Source organism: Hydra vulgaris, chromosome 11 (genome assembly GCF_038396675.1).
Source record: "Hydra vulgaris chromosome 11, alternate assembly HydraT2T_AEP".
Lineage (NCBI taxonomy): Eukaryota > Metazoa > Cnidaria > Hydrozoa > Anthoathecata > Hydridae > Hydra > Hydra vulgaris.
The window spans coordinates 17,357,501-17,371,376 of record NC_088930.1 but is presented as its reverse complement, the minus strand read 5'-3'; the positions used below and the strand labels follow the sequence as shown (position 1 = coordinate 17,371,376).

Sequence of the window (13,876 nt, the reverse complement as noted above, 5' to 3'; positions counted from 1 at the left end):
AATTATATACCAGTGGAGAAGGTGTAAAGTCGACTTGAACCCTTTTTGTTTTGAAACTTTTTGTTGTTAGCCGAGTGTTAAAATTTTGAAGTAACATATCTTAAAAGAAGTTTAAATTTTTTAAAATAATAAGTTTTTGATTATTATTTCAGTTGAGGTTTGTCTTGTGGAGATAGGCATGTTGCAAAGGGTATATTTTGCAGGGTTTGCTTTTAATAGCTTTTAATAAAAGTATATGATAAACCAAACAGATGTTTTGAACTTTTACAGTTTAAGCAACATTTACTTTTAGACATGTTGGATATGTATGGAGAAAATTATTTGAAACAATTGGTGTAACTGAGGAGCAGCTTAAAGATGAGGAAACATCTAAGTTTATTTATGAATTTGTGGAGTCTCATTGGGGTATTGGAAACGCTACTAAAGAACTAAAGTCTGGAAATGCAGATGGTAAACTTTATTTATGAGTAATTTAAAATCCCTTTTTAAATAAAAAAAAAGTACTCAATTCTTTTTAAAAATATAGCAAAATAAATTTATTTATTATTTAAAGTATATTAATGCCATTATAACAAGCAAGCTATTGTTTTACAGAAATTTAAATGCAGCCTTAGACATTGATGCAGAGTTTTATTGCTTTTTTAGTACTCCGAGGTCAAACATAATGGACTCCAATTCCATACTCTAAATTTTTTTTTTCAATAAATAATAACTATAATGGTCTGGGGTCATGTGTGGAAAACAGTTGCTTAATACTGACTAAAGATATGAGCAACGACTTAGTGACAACACCTGAAATTGTCAACAAACCCCTCAATTGTTTTCAATGGATTAATTTTTCAAAATACGCGCAAGTTATATCACATATTTTATAAGCTGTGGAAAATTTGCGGCACACAAAACATTTCAATATGGATTACTAAAAAGTGCTACTTTTGTTGGCATGTTTGCAACTTATTCTCATCTTCATTTTTTTTTTCTATTATTTTGAGAAGTTCAGCGTGTTATCTAGACAAGTGTTGTTTAAAGTTTCTTACATTTGTCAGGTACAAGACATTAAAATGCATATTACTTTTTATTCAAATGATTCTATAAATATAATGAAAATATTTGTAGGTAATGTTTGATAAATGGATAGTAACCATTACTGGTCAAGAGTGTCGATTATTAGCAGCAAATAATAATAGAATAAAGCACTTATTGATGCAAATTATCATTAGTATTTCTTTTGCTTCTGAAATTGCTTTTATAAAAAAACTCATAAAAGTTTTGTTACCATGACTAGTTATTAAACTGAATGTTGTTTTAACATTTTGTTAAAACAAAATTTTGTTTTAACAGAATGTTTAATATATATATATATATACATATATATATATATATATATATATATATATATATATATATATATATATATATATATATATATATATATATATATATATATATATATATATATATATATATATATATATATATATATATATATATATATATGTTTGAATGAACATGCAAAGAGTTTAAATTTCGGGAAACATCATTCCTTTTTCTAAATTTATTTCAAATTTATCTCGTTTATACCGTGGCTGATGTTTATAGTGCGATATGTTAAACTTTAATAAAAAGTGTAATAATAAAATGAATTGAATTCCAAATTTATCACCATTTATTAAACAATAAATATTAAATAAAAATTTTAAAAAAAGAATTGTTTTATTGAACTTAACTCTGTTTAAAGAGATGCTAATTGTTACTGTGGTATAGCAATAAAAAAAAAAATTTCCAAATTCTTCGCATTCAACAAGGCTGCAAGCAATCACCATTAGAGTTGGATGTTACTGGAAGAGAAAAAATGAAGTTTATAGAGCAAGATAACAATTGATAGACGATTTAAAAGATTGCAAATTATATGAATCAGGAAAGCAAGGTGAAGGAAACGAATTCCAAAATACAGATGTTAGAGCAAAAAAACTAGACGAATAAGAGTTTTTGAGAAAGGCCATCATTAGAAGATCCGCCCCAGACATGGCAACAGCATTCCATACTATGATGGGTTTGAAATTTGTAGAGATAAAGAATAGCATCTGGAGTAAGAAGGTGTTTAGCACGATAGAGAGATGCAACCTAAGCAGATGCTAATTTTGGAACGGATTTGATATACGGTTTCAAAGAAATGTCGGAAAGTAAGAGTTAATCTTAGAAGACGAAGAGTAGATGACTCATCGAGTACATTACTGTTCATAAATATAGGAAGATCTAAGTTATTGTGGTAATGATTGGCTGAAAAAATTAAATTTATTTGAATTAAAGTTTACCAGCCACTGTAAGCCCCATGCTGTAGCAGAAGTGAGATCCTTTTCAAGCTCAAATGTTCCTCTGAGCAATCAGTGAGTGTTTGCTTTTTATCAAGACAAGAATAAATGGTAATAACATCAGCAAACAATGCCACCTTAGTTAAAGAATATCTGGAATACCATTAATGTAAATTAAAAAGAATGAGGAACGCCTGAATTTGCAGGATATGAAGAAGAGTGCTGACCATCGAGGAGAACTTTTGCACTACAATTGGAAGGGAAGGATTCAATAATTTTAAAGATGTTACCTAATACACCGTAAGAAGAAAGCTTATGGAAAAGACCAGCATGCTTATTTTTACCAAAAGCTGTAAAAAAGTCAAGAGCAATAGCCTTAACCTCTCCACCTCAATCTAATGCACAATAAAACCTATCGGTTATTACTGTTAGCAAATCATCTGTAGAACGAGAAGATCAAAATCCGTAATGATTATCAGAAAGTAAGTTATTAGATTCAAGATGTGAGATTAAGTGTTTTTTAATTAAAGATTCAAAATCTTAGCATATGATAGGAAAAAGACTAATGGGATGGTAGTTAGATAAGTCAGATCGCTCTCCAGAATTTTTGAAACTAGGGATAACAGATGCTGCTTTCCAGCCTGCTGGAAAACAAGACTCTGATAAGCCCTTATTAAATAGTTTTTGAAAGGTTAGATGACAGCTCCAGAGAACACTTCTGCATGATTATTACAGCTATGTTGTCTGGACCAAAAGCTGTAGAAGAGTCTAAGTAGGAAATCACTTTAGATACAAAAGCTAGAGTGATACGAATGTCAAGCAATGGACCAACCTGTTTTTCGGTAATATCATGAAGAACGCAACTAGTAGAATGTAAGAGGTATAATAATAGGGGGATTCAGACGATGAAGAAGAATGAGAAAATAGTTTTAGAGAGATCAAATCGTGATCAGAAGCACCTAAGGCTTAATGTGGAGAGACTTAGCACTGACTAGTGTCAGAAACAAGATATAAGTTGAGTAGAGAAGGTAAATGATTCGGATTGTCTGTACAGCGATTTGGAAAGTTGACTATTTGAGTTTGAGATTAAGAAGGGCAAAAGTTGTCGGCCCAAAAAGATGTCTGCAGAGTCACTGAATCTAGAACTAAGTCATTCAGAGTGATGAGCATTAAATTCACCAACAGCAATGATATTGACTGATGGATAAAGAGAGAGGGCTTGGTCAATTTGATCATAAATAACATCAAAAAGGGTACAGTCTTGAGATGAAGAAGAGCGATATAAAACAAAGAGAAAGACGATAGAGTGAATTGGTGCTAAACGAAGCACGTTAAAGATTAACCTGTGTATTTAAACCTAGTTTACTGACAAATGGGTGAATTTTTTAGAATGTAAATGCCCAGGCCAAGCGTTTGAATAATAGAGTCTTTACGAATTAAAGAAAGATAACCATCAACACTAAGATCTAAAATTGAGACAGCTGAACTCAAATTAGTCCCAAAAAGAGCAATTTGGTCTGGTGAATTTAGCAAGAGATAAGACTCAACAGAAAAAAAGTTACTTGAAAGACAACGAATATTAGTGAATGATAGGTTTAAAGAACTTGTTGATGATGATTTTGGTACTTTATTCATTTTAAAATTTGTTAAAGAACTAGACTGAAAGCATAGACAGTACTCAGTACTCTGTTTAATAGCCCAAGCACCAAGCAATTGCCTCACTACCAATAATAAACCCTAAGCTGTAACAAAGGGCTCCAAATTTTATCTTGACAAAGCACACAAAAAATTTAAACAGAGACACCTTATATTTGCAACATAGGACTGTTAATACTCTGATATTTTACAGCTGTTGATGGAATCAGCCTCTCTGAGAGCTAACACAGAGTTCGGGAAACCTTACTACCAGCCGGCCTCAGAATCATGTAACTGAGATATACAGCTCTACCTTAATTAGGTAATAATAGAATAAGTTGCCTCGTCATTAAAGCAGTAACATAAGCAAAACCCATAAATTGAGTCAAGAACATCCAGCATTCAAAATCCTAACAACGTATTTGAAGTTTTTCTGCGCCAGTCTAATAGATGAAGAAGGGGTGCGAGGCTGGTCAACAGATAGAATCTGTTTACCTCTTAAGTCTTTGCCTAGAAGTCCTTCTACAAGACAGTAGTTGGATGTATTTAAAATCTGCTTAAGATAAGTATTTTTATCGAGACACCATCTCTAGTCTTTTCTCAACCAAGAGCCCCAAGGCAAGGGATATCTTATGTTGGATTTAGCTTCTCCTAGCTTTTGTCTAAAAAAGCGTATCATACAAGGCAGCAGGACATGAAGGTGTAAATAGGAAATTGTGGTATTGAATAATTGAGGGGTTATATGTTATTTTAATAGTGGGATGCCAGGCTTGTTAAGAAGTGTTATTAAGCCATGTTAATTTTATGCACGATTATTTTTTACTTTTAAAGTTTCGAAACATTAAAAAAATTCATTTAATCAAATTTAATTTTAGTTACTTTTTTATGTTTGTTTTACATTTAACTGTTTTGTTTATTTATAGTTTTTTTTTTATTAATTCAATGTTTCATTTTTTTATTAATTAATTAATTTATCATTCATTATCTATAGTTTCAAATTAACAAATCTTTTTCATCTGGTTACAAAAGTGCTAACGTACAAATAGGGAATGCAAATTTTGACGAAAATAAAAAAATCGTATTTTGGAATTAGAAATTTTTTTATGTCTATAAAATAATAAAAATAAATTATTTGAGATAATTTATTGTTATTTATTGCATAAAAAATACTTTCTTTAAAAATAAAAATGAAACATTAAATTATGCCAAATTCAATTAGTACAGAAACATTCTAACATGGTCTATCATTTAATAATAGAAAGTATAAAATTATTGTTTTATTTGCCTTAAATATGCCTTGAGGAAGCAGAGATCACTTATAGCTGCGTCTCCGGTCTCGTTCGAACTTTTGTACAAAAGTTACCAGCAATTGAGAAGGCTTGCTCAGACTCCACGCTCGATGGCAGAATCAAAATCAAATGTGAGTACACAAACTCTAATATTTTGTCATAAACGCCGTTCTCTTCAAAGAATTTCATTTCAGATTTAATTTTTGAAATTAAGCTCCTATTTATTATTTGTTGAGTTGAGTTGAATGTTATGTTGGACGATATAATCAATTGAATTTTGTTCTCCAATTTTTACATTAATGTTAAGGGGTTAGTTTGTTCTTCCAGAATCACTTCTACCACGTCGTCAGCTTCTGACTGCTCATCTGAGGAAGTTTCCATGTTAGTGTTAAATATCAATCTTTGTACAAAGTTTTCAATAACTTTGGTTATTGTTTTTTTCAATGGTCTAGTGAAAGATACATGAATCTCACTTTTTCCGCCATTGTGTAAATACTGAAGAGTTCCAGACACATTAGTTCGTCTTTGGCTTAATCGATCCATTAATTTCTTTGTTAATTTTCATAAAAGTTCCTCAGATCTAAAATTCTCAAGTTTAAAAGAAAATGCCGAATCAGCAGAAAGCAGATTTGCATCTTCTCGACAAAGGGCTTCAACAGTAAGCTTCACTGGGAGAAGTGTAGAGATAATGCTTTTAATTGACAAAGTTTCAGCATCTAGAATAACGATATCAGATGCAATGTCAACCAATGCTTTTCTAACACAGCTTTCTAGCTTGTTAAACCTTTCAAGCATTTCGAGCTATTCCATCTAGTTCTAGTGTCCATAATAAGTTTCAACTGTTTTCCCAATTCTTGTTTCACGTATACTTGAAGAATATCATTTAATCACGTATCACATATACTTGAAGAATATATTTTTTTTGATCACGTATCACGTATACTTGAAGAATATCATTTGATGTTCTCGAAAGACGAAATTTCTTTACAATCAAACGAACTTTTTTAATGAGAAAACTAAATCCAAATTCTTCAGTCTCAACAAGCTCAGCTTCATTATAAGTTTGTTCAATCAAGCCACCATTTTCATCTTCAATGTATTGCTCATCCAATTCATCGAAGTCATTTACTTGATCTTCTACACTAACATTTTCTGTATAAGTGTAAGCCACTAATTCAGTTGTATTCGAATATACATGACATCAAATCAATTACAGCTAAATGTATCGCATGTGCAAAGCACAACTGCTGATTACATGGAAAAAGCCGTCCAATTTTTTGCATCACAGCTGCCCCATCAGTTGTTATAGACGTAATATCTTCATCGATATTTAGATTGTTATCTTGCAATGTGGTTTTTCAGAGCCGTAATGCATTTCTCTGCAGGAAAACGTACTAAACCTAAATTCCAAAACTGTTTCTTGCCATGGACATTCACATTTAAATAATATTGGTTTCTTGAAGATGTCCATTCATAAAGAGTTAAGCAAAGTCTTGTTCCATCTTCTTTTATATTTTCAAAATCATGCATCCTTTTAGCCCGCATTTTTTGCGCGTATTTTAAAACCATTTTGCGAATCGAGTTGGGTGATTTTGGTAATACATAATCTCGAGCGCCTCTAGCCAAAAACAAATTTCTTAAATCGATAGATGTACAGAAAACTTTGAATGGCATATTATCTAAGGCACACATTCGTGATACGGTTACAGAAAGTGATTCATCTTTTTTGTTGAATAAATAGTTTGTAATTATCATTTTTGATGTGCTGCTTTCTGGATCTTCATCTTGCTTGATATTTAAATACCTTAATATTGTGCATTGTTCCTAAATCCGTGTGCTGCGGTGTTGTCGTTGAACCAGCGGTTTTTACTATTTCCTAACATATTATACAAAAAATGAATCCAATCAGAATTTTGATTTTTAGATCGCTTTGTGAATTCCGAATAACTTTCCTTTTATTAAAGGAAAGTTATTCGGAAGACATATTAGGATGTACTGTTGATAATAGTTAATCTTGTTAAACAAAACAAAATTAAAATTAGATAGTTATCAAATAATGTTGTTAAATTAAAACTGCTGTTATTCCTGCTATTATTTGCTTACCTATTTAAAAAAATTTGATCCAAATAATTCAATACACACCGTACTCCAATAAGCAAATCTCATCACTATTGAAAATCGTAAAGTGTAAGAACACGAGGTTATACCATATATTAAAATTATTACATGTGGATATGAAATGAAGACATGAAACCGTTAACTGCAACGGCGTAATAACGCAATAACGCAATAAGCAAATTTTAACAATAAGCAAATTTTATTTTCGGAATTCACTGGAAAACTTTTGGAATCCGAAACTATATTATCAAAACGAATTCCGGAATTCTCGAATTTCGAAATTCAATCCCTATGCACAAAAGTGCTTGATTCTATAAATGCATTGCAGGATAAAGTATAATCAAGCCTGTCGGCAAAGTTAAATTAAAAAGTTTTTTAGTAACTATGTGTAACTAATTTATGAAAAGAGCATTTTTTAGTTTAGAAAATGCTTTTTAACATAAGTTTTTTCATTATCATTAAGTTTTTAGATTGATCTTAGAATGAATGTTGATTAGAAAAGATTAACTAGTTTATGAGTTGCAGGCAAAGATTTTTTTAAAGCCAAAATATTAAAAAAAAAATGTTGACAGTATTTTTTTTTTTTGACCATTAAGAATATCACCCTAAAACAATTGCCCTCTTATTTAAAAAGAAACTAGGCAATAATGTTGCGTTATGAATGTTTTAACTAATAAATAGTTTAAGTTTAGACAAAAAAGTTTTTTAAAATAAGGAAGTTTATTTTTTTCAAACAGCATATTTAAATTTTATTAAGAGTTTTTTTATAAAATTATTTTTAATTTAAAAATGTTTTATAAATATTTTACAAAGATAAAGACTTTAAATGATTTTTAATGTGTTTTCAGATTAAATTTAATTACAATGCAGTACTTTAAAATACGCATCTGGTGTAACTTAACTTTTAATAATGTGAATACGGATATTGAGTAAAGTTATTTTTAATTGTGTTACGTTTTTTCATTACACAACAAAATCTCACAGCAAGGCCGGGGTAATGTAGGCTGTTCATAAATGTTTTGATGTGATGGAGGTCTTATATAAAGCCTGTGAATATTAGGAAAATGTCATTGATGAATCTTTTGTAGAGGGTGATTCTTAAATTGTCTAGTAATTGCTTCTTCTAGTGTACCCATGTATATTTTAGTGTATGGTAGTGCCATGCGTGTACCCATTAAGGTCCATTGTCATTAAAATGATTTCAAAGTAGCATATTGCTTTTAAAATTTAAGGAAGCATCCGTGAATATTCTTTCCAGAATGTATTGATTGTTTTGGATAAATTTCAACCCTCTACTTAATACGTGCCTCTCGGCTTCAGTGAGATTGTGGTCCGATTTGTTGGTAATCATTTCAGAGGTGACTCATGTTTTTTGCTCTTGCTCCACTCTTATCCTATTGTGAAATAGTCCTTAGATATTTTGCTTTTCAAAAAAGTCCTTTATTGTTATTGGAATAAGGTTCCTTTGTTCCTCAGATGGCATGAAGAATAATCTATTTTTCTAGAAAGTATTGGAGAAAGTGATTTAGCGTTGTTGGTAGTAAATTAAAGGTGGTTCGTCAGTAGAGTGTCTCTATAGGTATTTGCCCATAGTAATTGGGTGAGTAGAGAGTTAACACGCTATATAAGAGCATTTAAATAGTATGCTTCGTTGTAACCTTTAATAACGTATATTATCAGGTTATATGTATTACGTTGGAGGGGAGGAATCCAAAATCATAGTTATAGGCATGAAGTAATAGTGATAATAATAAAATAACTTAATATAATGCTTGTCATATACACATGTGAACCTTTGTCTAATAGGTGTGATATTGTGGGGCACATGTTTGCTCTGCCTGATTGTTTGGTAAAGTCTTAATAGATAATCGCCCATCCACCTTTTGGTGACTCCAAAGCTAATAAGCTAATAAGCATGTCAAAATAGTTAATTTTATAATTAATCGTTATGTTACTCTTAGAGTGATGAGTAGCCTTTATGCAGATATGGCTTAAGGGCGGGGGTATATCTTATGATGATATAAAATATAGTTATAAAAAAGCGCTATTGTCATTAATATAATGACAATAGCGTGACCAATATTATTAGTGTCAATTGATAAAGGGGCTGCTGCTATAATTGACATTTTAAACAAAGATATAGATGCACCAGTAAAACAAACTAAATTATGTTAAGTAGATATTCCTAAAATAACCAATCTCTGCATTTGTAAGTTTAATTTTTATGAGAATATAAAATATTTGTTCTAAAAAACTCTGGTACAAAAGGTTTGTCCATAATGGTTGTTATATCAGAGGCATATTTACAGCATATCAAATCAAATGCTATTTTTTTCTACCATTACTTGCACAATTATTTTGAGGACATCCATAAAGCACATACACATTAAAACCACTGATTTAGGACCCCCTTCCCCATGTATAAACCTGTGCGCTTTCGGAGATCCCCCTTCCCCCCTACTCACCCTCCACGTATGTAGTACGCATTATTTTTTTCAAAATAAAGTGCCCCCCTTCCCTAACGCATAAATATTTCAAAACATTAAAAACATAACAAACATTTAGTTTATTTGACATTTCTCTGTACTTAATTAAAACTTAATATGTTACTTAATGTACTTATTTAAATCTTAAAATGTTACAAGATATTTTAACATTTTAAGAGAAAAGATAAAAACTAGTTTGCGTACAATAATTAAAAAAAAACTTCAAAAAAAGTTTGCTTTATTTGACGTCTTTTTGCTTCTCATCTTGCTACCAATCAAATTACGTTTCGAAAAATAAAAAATATTATTTGGAACAATGGTCACTTGATTTCTTTTATATCTCCTCATTAATTACAATGAAATAAACAAAAAAAAAATTATGACTGAAGTCTGAAAAAATAAAACACAAAACTGATTTGTTACAAACCTGAAATTCAATATTTTTTTAAAAAAAAAAATTAAGTTTAGGAAAGATAGTCAAACCGCGTACGTACTCAGTCTTTAATACCCCCTCTTTCCCTTGTACGCGTTCATACACTTTTGGGAACTTCACCCCCAATCTTCCTCATCCCTGCTTCCCCATACCTGCGTATGTACTTTATGGATCTTGAGCCTATCTATTGCTTCTTATTCTTTTTGGAAAAAAGATTTGCAACAATATGTCTAAAGGAAAAAATATATCTTAAGGACTAAAAACACTGTTATTTCCTCTTATGGCATCTGCTGCTATCTGTTCTATTGATTTATTTCCACTTAGTTCCAATGCTGCGACTAAAGTTTCTGTTGAAACTATTAATAAAAAATCTGTACTACAGTCAGAAAACATCACTTTAAGGTCAACATCTAACTGTATAAAGTGCAATATATAAAATTTATCTATTGCACATTAATGTTACTTACATATTGCATTATTGGAACATTATTATGTTAATTATATGCTCTAGGTCACTTTAATGAAATAAAAAATATTTCCATTTACTTTTATAAAAACATGTGATTTTTTAAATATATTTATTTTTATTTTTTGCAAATTTAAATGGTTTTTCAAAAAAATTTAGAATTTAGCACAAGTTTTAGAATATAAAAAAAGATAACTTATCGAAAAACTTACTAGTTTTGGAATTTTCTGAAATTTTAGCTATATATTTAACATATGTTTTTTCTTGACAATCCTTAACTTTGTGTATACACTTAATAAACATGCCAGCTTTTCTACATTCCATCTATTATAATTATCTTTATCTACAAGAATGAAACATTAAAAAGAAAAATTTACTTTTCATATAATTTTGGTCTTAATCTTGAGTGTGCAATAGAAAATGTATAAAACTTGTGCAAGCCACAGTGTTCTAAAAGTAGCCGACCAAAGATTAAAAAAAAATGGGGCCAATTTAACACAGTTTCTAAATTATTTTAGACAATAATTAAAACATTTTAAACAGAAGTCATAAACTATATTCTGTCACAACAAAAATATTTAATGTTGCAAACAACACAATTAATTTTCTGGGGCACTCATAAGGTTCTTCAAAGTAATCTGATGAAGCAGATGTTTGGAATGATTCACAGGGTTCGCTATATTCATCAAAAGCTAAACAATGGAACAGAATAATTAAACAGTGTTAAATTCAAAGAATTTATTCATGATAACAATTTATAGAACGTAAAAGAATACATAAAGCAAAAAACGTTGTTTTACCTAATAAAATTTTAGTTCTGTCTTTTTTTACTTCATATATGCTTTTGACAGATTTCTCTTTTTCCAATTATAAATCTTACGCTCAATGAAAATTTATTAAATAAAAAATAAGGATAAAAATTTAAAATTTTATAATTAAAATATTCAACAAGTATATTTACAATTCCAATCTCTTCTAGCTTTTTCTGTACCCCGCTGCAAAAATCCTGATTATGTGGATGCATCAAAGAAAATATTCGCCTCCATATCAAACAACTATCCTAGCAGACTAGCAACATCTTATTTATGCCTTTATATTTTCCAAATTATTTTCAAAAGATATTAATCATTTTACGCACAAGAAGCTGGCAAGCCAAAATGGTAGAGATAAAATTGATTTGACATAATCTGTTGTGGCTTTAAAAATAAGTTTACAATATTGATGTACTATTCAACAACTTTTTAAAAAGATAAACAAAATTAATTAAAATAGTTTTTAATAAAAGTTACAGTTAAATTTTATGAGCTAACTCTACGCCTGAGAAATTTAGATATCTCGGGTCAGCTTCTCTCTAAATTAAAACATTATAAATGTAGTATTTCCTTACAAATATGTAATAAAGACTTACTGAATGTTTGAAAGGTATTGTTTGAAGAATTCTGTACTAATAAAAGGATTGACTTCGTCAGGTTTGACACACCTAATGCCAATAACATTACTTGTAGAAAGATAAATGTTGCAAGAATAAAGGTTTTGTCAAGGTGTATTTTGATTAAATGTTTCTTAAACTAAAGCAGGAGTACAGGGCTACAAATAAAATAACATAAACCATTACAAATAGTAATATTAATAATGAAAATAACAAGAAGAATCCCAATTTTCGTAAAAACTATACAAGAAATATTATTATTTAAAAAAAATTAGGAGATCACAATAAAATCCTACCATACTTGTATATTATATATAAAAGTATTACTTATATATTGCTTATATATTAATATATGAAAGTATTATTAAATATATGAAACTATATGAAATTATTTTGGTTTAAAAAATTGTTGTTTTTTTTATATATTATTGTAAATTTTGTACAATTATATGATTATTATGAGTATATAATCAAAATTTTATTATATAAATCTATAAAATTTTATTAGTAATTTTCTACACAATATTATAATATTTAAAATAATATATAATAATAAATAACGTATTATAATTTTAATATTTTTATATAATATATAAATAACATATTATGTATTATAATAATAATATTTTTATATAGTATTAATAATTTATATTACATTAATACTTATATTAATATTACATATTGTAATAATATATGTATTATATTATTTTGTTATTTCTTAAATTTGATTATAGTTATATACTTTTATTGTAATGGTTTATATGATAAGCTTATCCGTGATGTGAACCATTACAATAATAGTATTTAATTATAATTAAATTTAAGAAATAATATGTATAATATGATATATTAAATATTATATAACAATAACAAAAAATTACAATAATTTATTTACTAGGATTAAGCTATCAAAAATCATATAATCCAACTCTTGAATTAACAAATATTGTGAAATCTGAGCTTGTGCAAGCCAACAAGAAGTGTTTAAAAACTCGTTTTGGCGTAGGAAACTATGACATAGTCAAAAATTGCTTTTTTCCAAATACGTTTTTTATCTTTACGTACGTTTTTTATCTTACGTTGATCTAAAAAAATTATTTTTTTAAATTTACCGACTATTCTGTTACCCAATGAGTTACAGACAAACTCTATTACCCAAATGAGTTATTATTTCATTTATCATACCAATCCAATGAAATGTATCATATTCACACAGAATAAGTTTCAATTTATTGATTTTATATTGCTGATTAGGTTGAATACTTTAAACACCAGAAAACATGCCTGTTATTTTAAAATCTTCAATTGTTCGTTTAAAGCTAACAGTATCTATATATTCTGGGATAAATTGATGATAGCTCCTAGTTCCAGGAATTGTTCTTCTTAGCTGAAAATGTTTTTTCAAAGCGGTGCGCATTTCTGTCAGGTTTTCTTTTTTAATCTTGAAAAAAATCATCTTTTTAGTATTATTTGTACAATAGTCAAGCATTCTATTACAATTCAATATTTGGTCATTTATAAGCTTTTGCAGACTTGCAATTGCAGTTAATTGTTTTATAGTGCTACCAATACCATCACATGGTGACTTACCATGACTTGAAGGAAAAAGTCTCCACTCTGCATCAATGTCAAAATCATCTTTATGGAAACATTGTTTCATTATTTACACAAATATTGTAAAGGTTTCGTAGTGCAGCCCAACCATCTA

At 29.0% G+C, this 13,876-nt stretch overlaps 1 protein-coding gene across 4 annotated transcripts in view; it reads left to right on the top strand.

Moving 5' to 3' along the window:
* LOC136087477 (uncharacterized) overlaps nucleotides 1–13,876 on the top strand; it is a 122,865-nt gene that overhangs the window by 70,248 nt on the left and 38,741 nt on the right. For all 4 annotated transcript variants that reach the window (XM_065810314.1, XM_065810316.1, XM_065810313.1 and 1 more), the window contains one exon: nucleotides 293–450. In XM_065810314.1, the coding sequence (XP_065666386.1) occupies nucleotides 293–450 (158 nt within the window). The remainder of the gene's footprint in view (nucleotides 1–292; nucleotides 451–13,876) is intronic.